Source organism: Oncorhynchus keta, chromosome 23, assembly GCF_023373465.1.
Source record: "Oncorhynchus keta strain PuntledgeMale-10-30-2019 chromosome 23, Oket_V2, whole genome shotgun sequence".
Classification (NCBI taxonomy): Eukaryota; Metazoa; Chordata; class Actinopteri; order Salmoniformes; family Salmonidae; genus Oncorhynchus; species Oncorhynchus keta.
In genome coordinates, this window is record NC_068443.1 from 41,467,016 (window position 1) to 41,482,379 (window position 15,364).

Here is a 15,364-nt window from a genome sequence, read left to right on the forward strand (position 1 = left end):
CCGTTACCGTAAGCAGCTAGCAACCATTATCACCGGGAACTGAGAAGGCCCTGCGACTAGGTGGTGGGGAATAGTGAATCAAATCATTCTTTATGGACGCAGTGTAACATGCTGTCCATTCCACGAGACACAACATGGATCACATTTCCATCTATTTGAATTTGCATCATGTGTGTGCATGTGTAGGGGAGAGAGAGAGCGAGAGAGAGAGACCCGCTGAGACTCCCTGCTGAGCCTGTACTCCATAGTGGCGGGAAAAGGAAGAAAAACATGGAATGAAGGATGTGCTGTATATTGGCTACTCACTACCTATTCCTCTTGTTGTTATTATTGTGTGTTTCTGCTGGCCACGTTCACCATTTCATGATGTGTCATCATCTCGCACAGGGAAGTCTGGAGCGATGAAGCAGAATCTTCACTTGGGGATAGTTTGAGAAAAACAGTCATATGTTAGCACTTGAATCAGTACTATTCAGTCTAGTTTTTTAATTATGGCAGGAAAAGCTTGTGCTATCGTCATCCTATCTTTGATACAGCTATAGTAGATCTAAAATGTACTGAGGAATCATGGAATGATCCCATCTCAACGTCTCATCCCAGGGTGATATACAACTTCCGTGACACTTTTCACAGCCTTGTCAAGTGCTTCTCAGAAGATCTTACTCCCGTGTATCTTTTGATCAGCATGTCCAGCTAAAACAGTGCAATGCACATAGGAAAATGTATGCAAATAAAAAACAGTTATATATGTAGACATCAATAATGTCAGCTTGTTATTGACTTTCTCAATATGAATGACCAGCAAAGGATAGAGGGTGGGGAGTAATTTATCTATGGCTAGTGGTGCCCAGCCAGGCAAAAATTTGCAATAGTGGGGGATGGGGGAAACACTGTTTTGACTGGTGGCTGGCTGTTAGCTTGAAGCCTCTATACTTTTTCCTTTTCATCTGATTGGTGGAACCAAGTGAAGGCTCTTAAACCCAATTTGGGAGGAGGGGGAGGGATGGTTATTATGTGATGGAGCCATTGTGTGCTGGCTCTAAGTACTGTATATGATTGTGAAAGTGAGTTGCCTATTTCTTCATAATTCTATTCTGAGTAGTTGAACTCTCCCATTTCTTTATGGACAATATTAATACATTCAAAGAGACTGGTTGTATAAAATATACATTCACAGAACTGTATGGCATCTAATTATCTAAATTAATACAATATTGGTTTACCATACGTTTTAATCGTTTTGCAGGAAATAACATTTCCTGTACACTTTTTCTACATGTGACTATGCTTTCTGTGCCTCGCTTCAATGAGTGATGTTTGGAAATACTGTAGCAAGCTGCCTGGACTGCCCATTTTTGTAGGGAAAGTCGCGTCACTGTGTTGAGTGTCTGAAGCCGTTGGCTTCGAACCGCCTGGCTTTGTATCTTATCTATTAGCGTTAAAATGTTAATTAATTTCCTTGTTATATCAATTTTGTAATCTTTGGAAAGAGATAACATGGTTTAGCTTTAACACGTGGATTACAGCGGAAGCCATCTATCAAAAGATTTCAGACAAAGTAGGTAGCTAGCTACTGGATTATGGGGACACATTTTGAAAGAGCAGCTAGCTAGCCTTGCTAGTTAACCAGCACCGTTCATATAAAGAACGAATCTTGTTTTTTTTGGTTTTGTTGTTGGAACACAGGAATAAATGCAAAATATTGCCACCCCTTTCTAAAGGTATGCCCTATAATATGTTTTTTTTTTGACTAACTAGTTAGCTACCGCTAAATCCTTGTTTAGCAATGCCTCATGGTCGCGGGAGAGTGGCGACCGAAAAACCACGTCGCGGTGCCCAGGCTAGTTAGCTAATCACTACGTTAGCTTAGTCTCTTTGCGTACAACCGTGTGGGGGATGGGCTTTGTGCTCTTCGCGCTAGCTAGTTAGCAATGCGAGCTACGTTAGCTTAGGCTAGCCGGTGACATAACGCCAACTAACGGTAGCTAGCTAACGTTAGACGAAATCGTTTTTTAATATTACTGTTGCTAGCTAACGTTTATAAATGAGGTAAAACCTAAATTGCGCAGTTAGGTAGTTAACGTTAAGTTACGGATAGTAAATTGTGCCGACTGGTGTAGTGTGCCAATGTTATAACGTTGACTATGATAGCGTTTTCTATCACAGCTGTACACGAAGGTACTGTACATGTTAACATTACAGTAGTAACTAGGTAATTCTTCTTCCCCGTCTGCTTCTTGCGTACTCCTACCAGGGCACTTGTAGCACAAAGGTCCATTGCCTGTATGGATTCATCACTGACCCAGTCTGATAGTATAGCGACACACCCCTCTTGGCCAGTCAGTTTTTAACTCTTTCCTCAATCTGCCTGCGTAGGCACTGCAACATTTCCCTTACAATTTCCATACAATATTGGCAGGTAATATATCAATGTACTGGGATTGTTAAGTCCCAGTTGCCGTGCATAATTATTGAGCTCTGAAGTTGCTATGAAAGCATCATCCTCTTGCCATGATAGCTATATACTTCTAAACAGTATACTCAAGGTTTCACTCTTATGTACTTACTCAGAGAGTCAACATGAACAGTGTATAAACTGGAATTAAAAAGAAATGCCTTTCGTTAACTAACACTCACGCTTGACTTTTCCAGCACTGACGTTATTGAGGAAACTTACTATGACCGAGATGTGGTTGTCTCACCTAGCTATCTTGAGATGAATGCACTAACTGTAAGTCACTCTGGATAAGAGTGTCTGCTAAATGACTCAAGTGTAAATGTAATTATTCTGTTCACTGTCTTCGTTCCTAGATTGCTGAGTTCCTCCTCTGGACGGTGGAGCAATGAGCTTCTGAAAGACACTTGATCACATGGTGAGTAGTCTGGGGCTGACATAATCGTATGTAATCGCATGCATAGTGATAGCTGAGAAGTGTTTCCGAAGCAACACACAAGTTGTGCTTTTTGTCTTATATAGTATAATAGAAAGCACAGTGGTTATCACAGAATCACACAGACATGCCTGACGATTGCATTGTAAGGATGACTTTCTCCATACTTTGGTTCAAACCTGGACTACCAGAATGTGGAGTTGTTTTGGATATCCCACAGGAGCACATCTCCCATGATGTGTGTCACTTTTCATCAACATAGTCCTTTCTCATCCACTCTGTGCACTTTGGGTTTTCAAATCCCCAAACAGACCGTCAACTTTCGTGAAGGAGCAGGAGAGGAGTCTACAGATGCAGTCAAACCCTCGGCAAGGTGTCAGGACACTGGGGTTGAGGCCTGTACTTCAGTGCATGTCAGAGGGACAACTAATTCACACCGATGAGCCATATTCGCCCTCCTTGACCCGACTGAATTGTCATCACCCCAAAGAGGCGTGAGGGAAACTAGGGCTGGGCGATATATTGAATTAATTCAAAATAATGTTTTAGCGCAATGTTCAAAATGCCTGTATTGCAAAAGACAAGTATTATTTAATTGTTTTTGTTTCTTTGAGTGTTTTGTCTTTTTGGTCTCATCTCCTTCGCTCTTTCTGTACTGTGTACTTTCGCACACAGACACAAAGCCCCTCCCCCTGCCACTTCCTCTCTGACAACAAGCAGTTTCAACTCGCTATTTGCATTTGAGGTTTGGTCTAACATAATCGGTCATATGGACACCCAAACACATTGAGACATTATTGTAATGGAGGAGAACTTAACCTTCATAATGATACCCTTATGTCTCCACTCCCAAAATGTAGAGCAGACCATACTAAAATGGCAGTATCAATGAATGTGGAAAATTAATACTCAGTTTGTCGCAGGTGGCATTGCAGTACCATGTACCGTTAGCAGCTTTTTAGCCAGACGGTTATGCGCTAGCTGTCTAGTCTGTGTTTTGTAAATGTGCAAAGAGTATAAAAATACTAATTTATTTAAGGAATTGTCAACTCATTCTGAGAAATGAGCGTCTTCTTGTCCAGTTAGGCCTCTTGATTTCCACATCTAAAGACAGTGAACAGGCTATTTTGTTCAAACAGTTGGAGACAGACAGGAAGGTGTGTCCATTAGCAAACAAATACAGTGCATTTGGAAAGTGTTCAGACCACTTGACTTTTTCCATATTTTGTTACGTTACAGCCTTATTCCTAAATTGATTTTGGTTTAAAAAAAAAATCTCATCATTCTACACACACAATACCCCATAATGACAAAGCAAAAACAGTTTTTTAGAACATTTTGCACATGTATTAACTGAAATATCACATTTACATAAGTATTCAGACCCTTTACTTAGTACTTTGTTGAATCACCTTTGGCAGCGATTACATTCTCGAATCGTCTTGGGTATGAAGCTACAATCTCAAATCAAATTTTATTTGTCACATACACATGGTTAGCAGATGTTAATGCGAGTGTAGCGAAATGCTTGTGCTTCTAGTTCCGACAATGCAGTAATAACCAACAAGTAATCTAACTAACAATTCCAAAACTACTGTCTTATACACACAAGTGTAAGGGGATAAAGAATATGTACATATCGATATATGAATGAGTGATGGTACAGAGTGGCACAGCCAAGATACAGTAGATGGTATCGAGTACAGTATATACATATGAGATGAGTATGTAAACAAAGTGGCATAGTTAAAGTGGCTAGTGATACATGTATTACATAAAGATGCAGTAGATGATATAGATTACAGTATATACGTATACATATGAGACAAATAATGTAGGTTCTGTAAACATTATATTAGGTAGCATTGTTTAAAGTGGCTAGTGATATATTTTACATTTCCCATCAGTTCCCATTATTAAAGTGGCTGGAGTTGAGTCAGTGTGTTGGCAGCGGCCACTCAATGTTAGTGGTTGCTGTTTAACAGTCTGATGGCCTTGAGATTGAAAAACAGCTTCTGTCTCTCGGTCCCAGCTTTGATGCACCTGTACTGACCTCGCCTTCTGGATGATAGCGGGGTGAACAGGCAGTGGCTCGGGTGGTTGTTGTCCTTGATGATCTTTATGGCCTTCCTGTAACATCGGGTGGTGTAGGTGTCCTGGAGGGCAGGTAGTTTGCCCCCGGTGATGCGTTGTGCAGACCTCACTACCCTCTGGAGAGCCTTACGGTTGTGGGCGGAGTAGTTGCCGTACCAGGCGGTGATACAGCCCGCCAGGATGCTCTCGATTGTGCATCTGTAGAAGTTTGTGAGTGCTTTTGGTGACAAGCCAAATTTCTTCAGCCTCCTGAGGTTGAAGAGGCGCTACTGCGCCTTCTTCACGACGCTGTCTGTGTGAGTGGACCAATTCAGTTTGTCTGTGATGTGTATGCCGAGGAACTTAAAACTTACTACCCTCTCCACTACTGTTCCAGCGATATGGATAGGGGGGGGGGGGTGTTCCCTCTGCTGTTTCCTGAAGTCCACAATCATCTCCTTAGTTTTGTTGACATTGAGTATGAGGTTATTTTCCTGACACCACACTCCGAGGGCCCTCACCTCCTCCCTGTAGGCCGCCTCGTCGTTGTTGGTAATCAAGCCTACCACTGTTGTGTCGTCCGCAAACTTGATGATTGAGTTGGAGGCGTGCGTGGCCACGCAGTCGTGGGTGAACAGGGAGTACAGGAGAGGGCTCAGAGCGCACCCTTGTGGGGCCCCAGTGTTGAGGATCAGCGGGGTGGAGATGTTGTTGCCTACCCTCACCACCTGGGGGTGGCCCGTCAGCAAGTCCAGTACCCAATTGCACAGGGCGGGGTCGAGACCCAGGGTCTCGAGCTTGATGATGAGCTTGGAGGGTACTATGGTGTTAAATGCCGAGCTGTAGTCTATGAACAGCATTCTCACATAGGTATTCCTCTTGTCCAAATGGGTTAGGGCAGTGTGAAGTGTGGTTGAGATTGCATCGTCTGTGGACCTATTTGGGCGGTAAGCAAATTGGAGTGGGTCTAGGGTGTCAGGTTGGGTGGAGGTGATATGGTCCTTGACTAGTCTCTCAAAGCACTTCATGATGACGGAAGTGAGTGCTACGGGGCAGTAGTCGTTTAGACATTTACATTTAAGTCATTTAGCAGACGCTCTTATCCAGAGCGACTTACAAATTGGTGCATTCACCTTATGACATCCAGTAGAATAGTCACTTTACAATAGTGCATCTAAATCTTAAAGGGGGGGGGGGTGAGAAGGATTACTTATCCTAGGTATTCCTTAAAGAGGTGGGGTTTCAGGTGGGCTCAGTTACCTTAGCTTTCTTGGGAACAGGAACAATGGTGGCCCTCTTGAAGCATGTGGGAACAGCAGAATGGTATAGGGATTGATTTAATATGTCCGTAAACACACCAGCCAGCTGGTCTGCGCATGCTCTGAGGGCGCGGCTGGGGATGCCGTCTGGGCCTTGCAGCCTTGCGAGGGTTAACACGTTTAAATGTTTTACTCACCTCTGCTGCAGTGAAGGAGAGGCCGCATGTTTTCGTTGCAGGCCGTGTCAGTGGCACTGTATTGTCCTCAAAGCGGGCAAAAAAGTTATTTAGTCTGCCTGGGAGCAAGACATCCTGGTCCGTGACTGGGCTGGTTTTCTTCTTGTAGTCTGTAATTGACTGTAGACCCTGCCACATACCTCTTGTGTCTGAGCCGTTGAATTGAGATTCTACTTTGTCTCTATAATATAATAATAATAATATATGCCATTTAGCAGACGCTTTTATCCAAAGCGACTTTTATCCAAAGCGATGTGTGCATACACGTATCTACGTATGGGTGGTCCCGGGAATCGAACCCACTACCCTGGCGTTACAAGCGCCATGCTCTACCAACTGTGCCACAGAAGGACCACAGGTGCCTTTTACTGAGGAGTGGCTTCCGTCTGGCCATTCTACAATAAAGGCCTGATTTGGTGAAGTTCTACAGATATGGTTGTCCTTCTAGAAAGTTTTCCCATCTCCACTGAAGATCTCTAGAGCCATCGGGTTCTAGAGCCAAGGGTCTTCTTCCCTGATTTCTCAGTTTGCCCAGGCGGCCAGCTCTAGGAAGAGTCTTGATGGTTCCAAACTTGTTCTATTTACCCTTCTCCAGATCTGTGCCTCGACACAATCCTGTCTTGGAGCTCTAAGGACAAGTCCTTCGACCTCATGGCTTGGTTTTTACTCTGACATGCACTGTCAATTGTGGGACCTTTTTATATAGACAGTTGTGTGTCTTTCCAAATTATTCTTTAAAATGTTTTTTTTTTTTACTAGGCAATTCGGTTAAGAACAAATTCTTATTTACAATGACTGCCTAGGAACAGTGGGTTAACTGCCTTGTTCAGGGGCAGAATGACAGATTTTTACCTTGTCAGCTTGGGGACTCGATCTAGCACCCTTTCGGTTACTGGCCCAACTCTAACCACTAGGCTACCTGCCGCCCCAATCATGTCCAGTCAATTGAATTTACCAAGTTGTAGAAACATCTTAAGGATGATCAATGGAAACAGGATACACCTGAGGTCAATTTCAAGTCTCATTAAAAGGTCTGAATATTTATGTAAATTAGGTATGCCTGTTTTTTTTATATAATACATTTGCAAATATTTCTAAACCCCCTGTTTTCACCTTGTAATTATGGGGTATTGTGTGTAGAATGATGAGGATATATAAAAAGACATTTTTAGAATAGGGCTGTAACGTAACAAAATGTGTAAAAAGTCAAGGGGTCTGAATACTTTCCGAATGCACTGTAGATCCAAGTTTGCTAAACTTTAAATATAAAGATTAGCTGGCTACTCACTACCAGGTGGGCTTGTGCTTGAGAGATGGTTTGAAACCTGTGTTAATGTTCTATAATGCCTGGTAAGAAGTTGGCCATTATCAGTGGTTCTGGTTAAATTTGTAACAAAAAGGGAATTTTTTTAGACTTGAAAGTCAGATCAGTGATTATTGCAACAAAGCAGGTTATAGTATTTTCATTTGTAGTGGATCTTATATTTAGCCTAGGTATAATTTTACAAGGCCAGAATTCATTACATTATTCCTGACTGTTTGAAATAGTGTCTTGACCCTTAACATTTTTATATATATATATATTGTGAATCACTAAGTTTGAAAAGGCCATATCCCCCAGCCCTAGAAAAAAAATGTAAAAAAATACTTTCCGTCCCCCAAACGCTGTAAATATTTGCGTGGGGAAGTTGGAATACACAGCCAAGACCATTAATAAACGCCTCAACCCATTTTGGCTTGTCTTCTCGAGCTGTATCTGACATGCATTCCTGCACATAAACTCTCATACAAACTGTGCTGTTTTAATGCATTCATACTTATAGCCCTGGGCCTCGTGTTCAGAGAGAGAGTGCTGTCCTTGGGCAAAGTGCAAAGGGTGAGCTACAGTAGAAGCTACAGTATAGCCCACAGAGAGGCTTGTATACAAACAGACTACAATCCTTTCCACTGAAATGTGTGGAGGGAAAGAAATGGTCCAAAGCTATAATGGCTGGCATTTCATTGTTATTTTGTTGATGTTTTGAACAACAATGCCATAGTTAGCATCTCCGATATAAAGTCGAACTGGGGATCGATGGTTCCAGGGACATTCTCTTCATATCAGAGGTTTAATTAAGGCCCACTCTCTGTGTGTCTAACCCCAAGGAGATCTGGAAAAGGGTTAAAGGCCCGGAGAATAAACCCTCCTCACAGCTGCCCATGTCCCTTAAAGTTGATGATGTGGTTGTTACTGACAAGAAGCACATGGCTGAGCTCTTTAATCACCACTTCATTAAGTCAGGATTTCTATTGGACTCAGACATGCCTCCTTGCCCATCCAACATTTCCTCATCTCCCACCCCTTCTAATGTGACTATCACCAATGCTTCTCCCTCTGTTTCCCCTGCCCCGCTACAAAGTTTCTCCCTGCAAGCAGTCACAGTTCAGGTGCTAAAGGAGCCCCTGAAACTTGACCCCCAAAAACCATCTGGGTCCAATGGTTTAGACCCTTCTTTAAAGTTGCTGCCCCTATGATTGCCAAGCCTATCTCCGACCTTTTTAACCTGTCTCTCCTTTCTGGGGAGGTTCCCATTGCCTGGAAGGCAGCCACAGTTCGTCCTTTATTCAAAGGGGGAGATCAAGGTGATTCTAACTGTTATAGGCCTATTTCTATTTTGCCCTGTTAATAAAAAGTGTTGGAAAAACGTAATAATCAACTGGCTGGATTTCTTGATGTCCATAGTATTCTCTCTGGTATGCAATCTGGTTTCCGCTCAGGTTAAAGATGTGTCAGTGCAACCTTAACGGTCCTCAATGTTGTCACCATTGCAATTGATTCAAAGCAATGTTGTGCTGCTATTTTTATTGACTTGGCCAAAGCTTTTGATTTTGGTAGACCATTCCATTCTTGTGGGCCGGCTAAGGAGTATTTGGCCTGGTTTGCGAACTACCTCAAAGAGCGCAGTGTATAAAGTCAGAAAATCTGCTGTCTCAGCCACTGCCTGTCCCCAAGGGAGTACCCCAAGGCTCAAACCTAGGCCCCACACTCTTCTCAATTTACATCAACAACAACAGCTCAGGCAGTAGGCAGCTCTCTCATCCATTTATATGCAGATGATAGTCTTATACTCAGCTGGCCCCTTCCCAGATGTTGTGTTAAATGCTCAACAACGAAGCTTTCTTGGTGTCCAACAAGCTTTCTCTGACCTTAACCTTGTTCTGAACACCTTTTTAAATCAAAGGTCATGTGGTTTGGTAAGAATAATGCCTCTTTCACCACAGGTGTGACTACTACCTCTGAGGGTTTGATTCCTTGTGGAATCAAGGAAAGGGACCCTGCCTGTTATTGGTATGGGACACGAGAAGAGCAGTGTACTTGGCATATAACGTGTGTGTGTGTGTGTGTGAAAATAAAATAAACTTTTCAGATTTAATTCTCAGGATCTACAGTTTAAGTTCGGAAGTTTACGTACACTTAGGATGGAGTCATTAAAACTCGTTTTTCAACCACTCTACATTTCTTGTTAGCAAACTGTAGTTTTGACAAGTCGGTTAGGACATATACTTTGTGCATGACACAAGTAATCCAACAACTGTTTACAGACGGATTATTTCCTTTATAATTCACTTTATCACAATTTCAGTGGGTCAGAAGATGACTGCCTTTAAACAGCTTGTAAAATTCCAGAAAATTATGTCATGGCTTTAGAAACTTCTGATAGGCTAATTGACATAATTTGAGTCAGTTGGAGGTGTACCTGTGGATGTATTTCAAGGCCTACCTTCAATCTCAGTGCCTCTTTGCTTGACATCATTGGAAAATGTAAAAAAAATCAGACAAGGCTGCAGAAAAAAATTGTAGGCCTCCACAAGTCTGGTTCATCTTTGGGAGCAATTTCCAAACATCTGAAGGTACCACGTTCATCTGTACAAACAATAGTACGCGAGTATGAACACCATGGGACCACGCAGCTGTCATACCGATCAGGAAGGAGACTCGTTCTGTCTCCTACAGATGAATGTACTTTGTTGTGAAAAGTGCAAATCAATCCCAGAGCAACATCAAAGGACCTTGTGAAGATGCTGGAGGAAACTGGTACAAAAGTTTCAATATCCACAGTAAAAGGAGTCCTATATCGACATAACCTAAGAGGCCACTGCTCCAAAACCGCCATTAAAAAAAGCCAGACTACGGTTTGCAACTGCACAAGGGGACAAAGGTTGTACTTTTTGGAGAAATGTCCTCTGGTCTGATGAAACACAAATGGAACTGTTTGGCTGTAATGACCATCGTTATGTTTGGAGGAAAAGGGGGATGCTTGCAAGCCAAAGAACAACATCCCAACCGTGAAGCACGGGGGTGGCAGCATCATGTTGTGGGGGTGCTTTGCTGCAGGAGGGACTGGTGCACTTCACAAAATAGATGTCATCATGAGGTAGGAAAATGATGTGGATATATTAAAGCAACATATCAAGACATCTGTCAGGAAGTTAAAGCTTGGTCACAAATGGGTCTTCCAAATGGACAATGACCTCAACCGTACTTAAGTATTTGAGTGTCCATCACAAAGTCCTCACCTCAATCCTATAGAACATTTGTGGGCAGAACTGAAAAAGCATTTGTGAGCAAGGAGGCCTACAAACCTGACTCAGTTACACCAGCTCTGTCAGGAGGAATGGGCCAAAATTCACCCAACTCATTGTGGGAAGCTTGTGGAAGGCTACCCAAAACGTTTGACCCAAGATAAACAATTTAAGGCAATGCTACCAAATACTAATTGAGTGTATGTAAACTTCTGACCGACTGGGAATGTGATGAAAGAAATAAAAGCTGAAATAAAGCATTCTCGCTACTATTATTCTCACATTTCACATTCTTAAAATAAAGAGGTGATCCTAACTGACCTACGACAGGAAATTTTTACTAGGATTAAATGTCAGGAATTGTGAAACTGAGTTTAAATGTATGTAAACTTCTGACTACAACTGTATATCTTGAAATGTAGACCCACTGCTTGTCAGCAACCTCACCCCTCATAGTCAATGTGAATAGGACAAACTATGGGTGTCTCCTATGTGTTATCCTGAATGTACAACCAAACCCATCAGCTGTACCCGTGACTAACGCCACATATTGCAACACGATCCCATTCCTACCATTGTCATGATTCTGTCTGTGTCGTGAAGTGCATCGCATTCTCCAGAGGCCAAGGCTCTCTTGATTTGTTTACCATTAGCTATCATTTCTGGTCTCTGTGTGTACTTTTCAGTGGGCTAGCATGATGAAGTGCTATAAATTCCAATCCAGCCATCCTACACGTCCCTGTTTCTTTCCACGGTCCTGTTTAAACAGTGTGTGGCTCACTTGAATAAATACGCATCTCAGGAATACGAACTATGCGGGATGTTTTTCCTTTCCCCCAGTGGTTTTGTCCACATGAGTCAGCCTGCCCTCTTAAGGAGGGCTCAGTAATTATTTCCAGTTGTGGGGGTAATGAATGGAAACTGGTGCCTTGCCTAAGGGCAAGGATGGAATTTAACTCCATGATTGTACTGCCAATTGATAATGATAAGTTTGGCCGTAACCACAGAGTGTTATGAATTTTCCCCAAAGTAGGTCAGGCAAGGTAAGGGATCAAAAGGCTTGCCCATTTTGATATGATGTTACATAGTGGAGTTATGTCATCTTTTGGCAGGGCTACAGACTGAGACCATTTAGTCACATTTTGTGACCCTTTGACTTAGCTGTGCAAGTAAACATTTTTAAATTGGTCGCACTGGTGCAAGCTGCACATTCTACTTGGACACCTCAATCAAAAGGTTCAAATTTTGGGGCAGATAAAACCATTAATTTGTTAAACAGTAAAGTGTCTGCCCTGCTGCCTGTTTAGCTGGGGCTTGCTGTTGTAATGTGCAAGCCTCACACACTCTGCCCCCCCTCATGATTGTATAATAGTGATGGGGGACTATTTTTGGACACTATTATATTGGTACTTGGAGGAGTCAAAGTGTCTGTTTTTAGATATTAGCCAACTCTAGTCAGCTGTACTAGTGCCAAAATGCTGGTATTTTACACCCTATAGCGTGTTCACCGTCTTTTTAAATAGTGAGCCTAGTTTTCAGCACTTATTTCCATGACAGAAACTAATTTTCTCATGCTCTCTCGTCTGCAGCAGACATAATGAGCAGTATGTTTGGAGCATCAGATCGCAGTATTGAATCACAATACATATAGAATTGTGAGAATCGTAATACATATCGTATCGGCACCTAGGTATCGTGACAATATCTTCAGGTCAATGGCAATTCCCAGCCCTATTGTATAATATTTCAAAATACAATGGGGGAAAAGCACAACTTTGGATGCAACTAGTGTCGCTATTAAAGAGAGACTGCTCCTAAAAAGTTATTTCTCATTTTCAAAATGGCCTGTGTGTCCTCTAATATTCTCGAGTCAAACTTTGTTTCCAACTTTGTGGCAACAGTTTGCGGAAGGCCCTTTCCAGTTTCAGCATGACATTGCCCCGTGCGAAATGCGATTTCCATACAGAAATGGTTTGTCGAGATCGGTGTAGAAGAATTTGACTGGCCTGCACAGAGCCCTGACCTCAACCCCTTCGAACACTGTTGGGATGAATTGGAAGGCAGACTGCGAGCCAGGTCTAAGCAATCAACATCGGTGCCCAACCTCTCTAATGCTCTTGAGGCTGAATGGAAGCAAGTCCCTGCAGCAATGTTCCAACATCTAGTGGAAAGCCTTCCCAGAAGAGTGGAGGCTGTTATAGCAGCAAAGGGGAGACCAACTCCATATTGATGTCCCTGATTTTGGGATGAGATATTCGACAAGCAGGCATGTTTGACACTGCAAATATGTTTAGGGGGTGCCACCAGATCACGGGCTGGTGCCACTAACTGAAACAGGCACCAGTGCCAGCAGGGGAAAATGTTAGTGTGGAACTCTGCGTTGTGAGTTCGTGTCATTTTTACACCTTATTTTATTGACTCAGGGTATTTGCATGGATCTACTATCCATTGACTTTCAACATGTCGTCTAGACTGTAAATGTTGCCACTCTCCAAGACTCCCAAGTTCAAAAGCAAGCTCAGTTCCAACTAGATGCCTCGTCACTAATCAGTGTAGTGGTAAACTGAAGTCCATCGGCAAGTGTTCAAATGTTCAACCATGACGAAGGCACTGGGTTTGTTTGAAGTGTCTGTTTTAATCTGTTAATAAGTATCTGAGTATAACACAAGCTGTACAGCATTCATGTTTTGTCAGGCTGTGTTGTAACTGTGTGGGTGTGTCTCTCTCTTCCTAGGCTCCCATTCCCTTCGTTGACCACCAGGATTAAAAATGAGCATTAGCAGTGATGAGGTCAACTTCCTGGTGTACAGATACCTGCAAGAGTCAGGTAAGACCCACATCTGATCTACAGTGCCTTCGGAAAGTATTCAGACCCCTTGACTTTTTATAACATTTTGTTAAGTTATATAGCCTTATTCCAAAATGGATTAAAAAAAATCCTTATCAATTTACAAACTATCCCATAATGACAAAGCAAAAAACGTTTTTTGGAAATGTTTGCAAAAATAAAAATGGAAATATCACATTTACATAAGTATTCAGGCCCTTTACGCATTACTTTGTCGAAGCACCTTTGGCAGCAATTACAGCTTTGAGTCTTCTTTGGTATGACGCTACAAGCTTGGCACACTGGCCCAGCCAGAGTCCGGGCTCTGGCTGGGCCACTCAAGGACATTCAGAGACTCGTCCCAGCTGTTTGCTTATTAGTTCCTCCCATTCTTCTCTGCAGATCCTCTCAAGCTCTTTCAGGTTGGATCGGGAGCATCGCTGCACAGCTATTTTCAATTCTCTCCAGAGATGTTAGATTGGGTTCAAGTCCGGGCTCAGGCGGAACCACTCAAAGACATTCAGAGACATGTCCCGAAGCCACTCCTGCATTGGCTTGGCTGTGTGCTTAGGGTCGTTGTCCTGTTGAAAGGTGAACCTTGGCTCCAGTCTGAGGTCCTGAGCACTCTGGCACAGGTTTTTTTTCAAGGATCTTTCTGTACTTCGCTCTGTTCATGTTTCCCTCGATCCTGACTAGTCTCCCTGTCCCTGCTGCTGAAAATCATCCCCACGGCATGATGCTTCACAGTATGGATGGTGCCAGGTTTGCCTTTTACTGAGTAGCTTCCGTCTGGCCACTCTACCATAAAGGCCTGATTGGTGGAGGGCTGCAGAGATGGTTGTCCTTCTGGAAGGTTCTCCCATCTCCACAGAGTTGCTCTGTCAGGGAAGTTTGGTCAGGAAGATGACCAAAGCCATTCTCCCCCAATTGCTTAGTTTGGCTGGGCGGCCAGCAGTTCCTTCTTCCATTTAGGAATGATTTTGAGGCCAGCGTGTTCTTGGGGTTCTTCAATGCTGCAGAATCTTTTTGGTACCCTTCCCCAGATCTGTGCCTTGACACAATCCTGTTTTTGAGCTCTATGGACAATTCCTTTGGTTTTTGCTCTGACAGGTGTGTACTAGAGGTCGGCCGATTAATCGGAATGGCCGATTTAATGAGGGCCGATTTAAAGTTTTCATAACAATCAGAAATCGGTATTTTTGGGCACAGATTTCCAACGATTTTTTTTTATTTTTTAAATAAGTTTTATTTAACTAGGCAAGTCAGTTAAGAACACATTCTTATTTTCAATGACTGCCTAGGAACTGTGGGTTAACTGCCTTGTTCAGTGGAAAAACGACAGATTTTCACCTTGTCAGCTCAGGGGTTCCAATCTTGCAACCGCACAGTTAACTAGTCCAACGCTCTAACCATTGCACTCCACGGGTAGCCTGCCTGTTACACGAATGTAGTAGAAGCCAAGGTAAATTGCTAGCTAGCATTAAACTTATCTTAAAAAAAACAATCAATCATAAT

General features: G+C 42.8%; 1 protein-coding gene across 5 annotated transcripts in view; it reads left to right on the top strand.

Annotated features, from left to right (window-relative positions):
• The first annotated feature begins 1,045 nt into the window (after window positions 1-1,045).
• Window positions 1,046-15,364, top strand: part of LOC118402345 (F-box-like/WD repeat-containing protein TBL1XR1) — a 46,552-nt gene continuing 32,233 nt past the window's right edge. The window contains exons 1-5 of one of the 5 annotated variants that reach the window (XM_052477234.1): window positions 1,345-1,558; window positions 2,653-2,731; window positions 2,812-2,873; window positions 13,757-13,849; window positions 14,252-14,440. In XM_052477234.1, the coding sequence (XP_052333194.1) occupies window positions 13,792-13,849; window positions 14,252-14,440 (247 nt within the window). In that variant the 5' untranslated portion in view covers window positions 1,345-1,558; window positions 2,653-2,731; window positions 2,812-2,873; window positions 13,757-13,791. Of the gene's footprint in view, window positions 1,065-1,344; window positions 1,722-2,652; window positions 2,732-2,811; window positions 2,874-13,756; window positions 13,850-14,251; window positions 14,441-15,364 lie in introns of those variants that run through there. The other 4 variants (XM_052477235.1, XM_052477232.1, XM_052477233.1 and 1 more) reach the window with 4 other exon arrangements.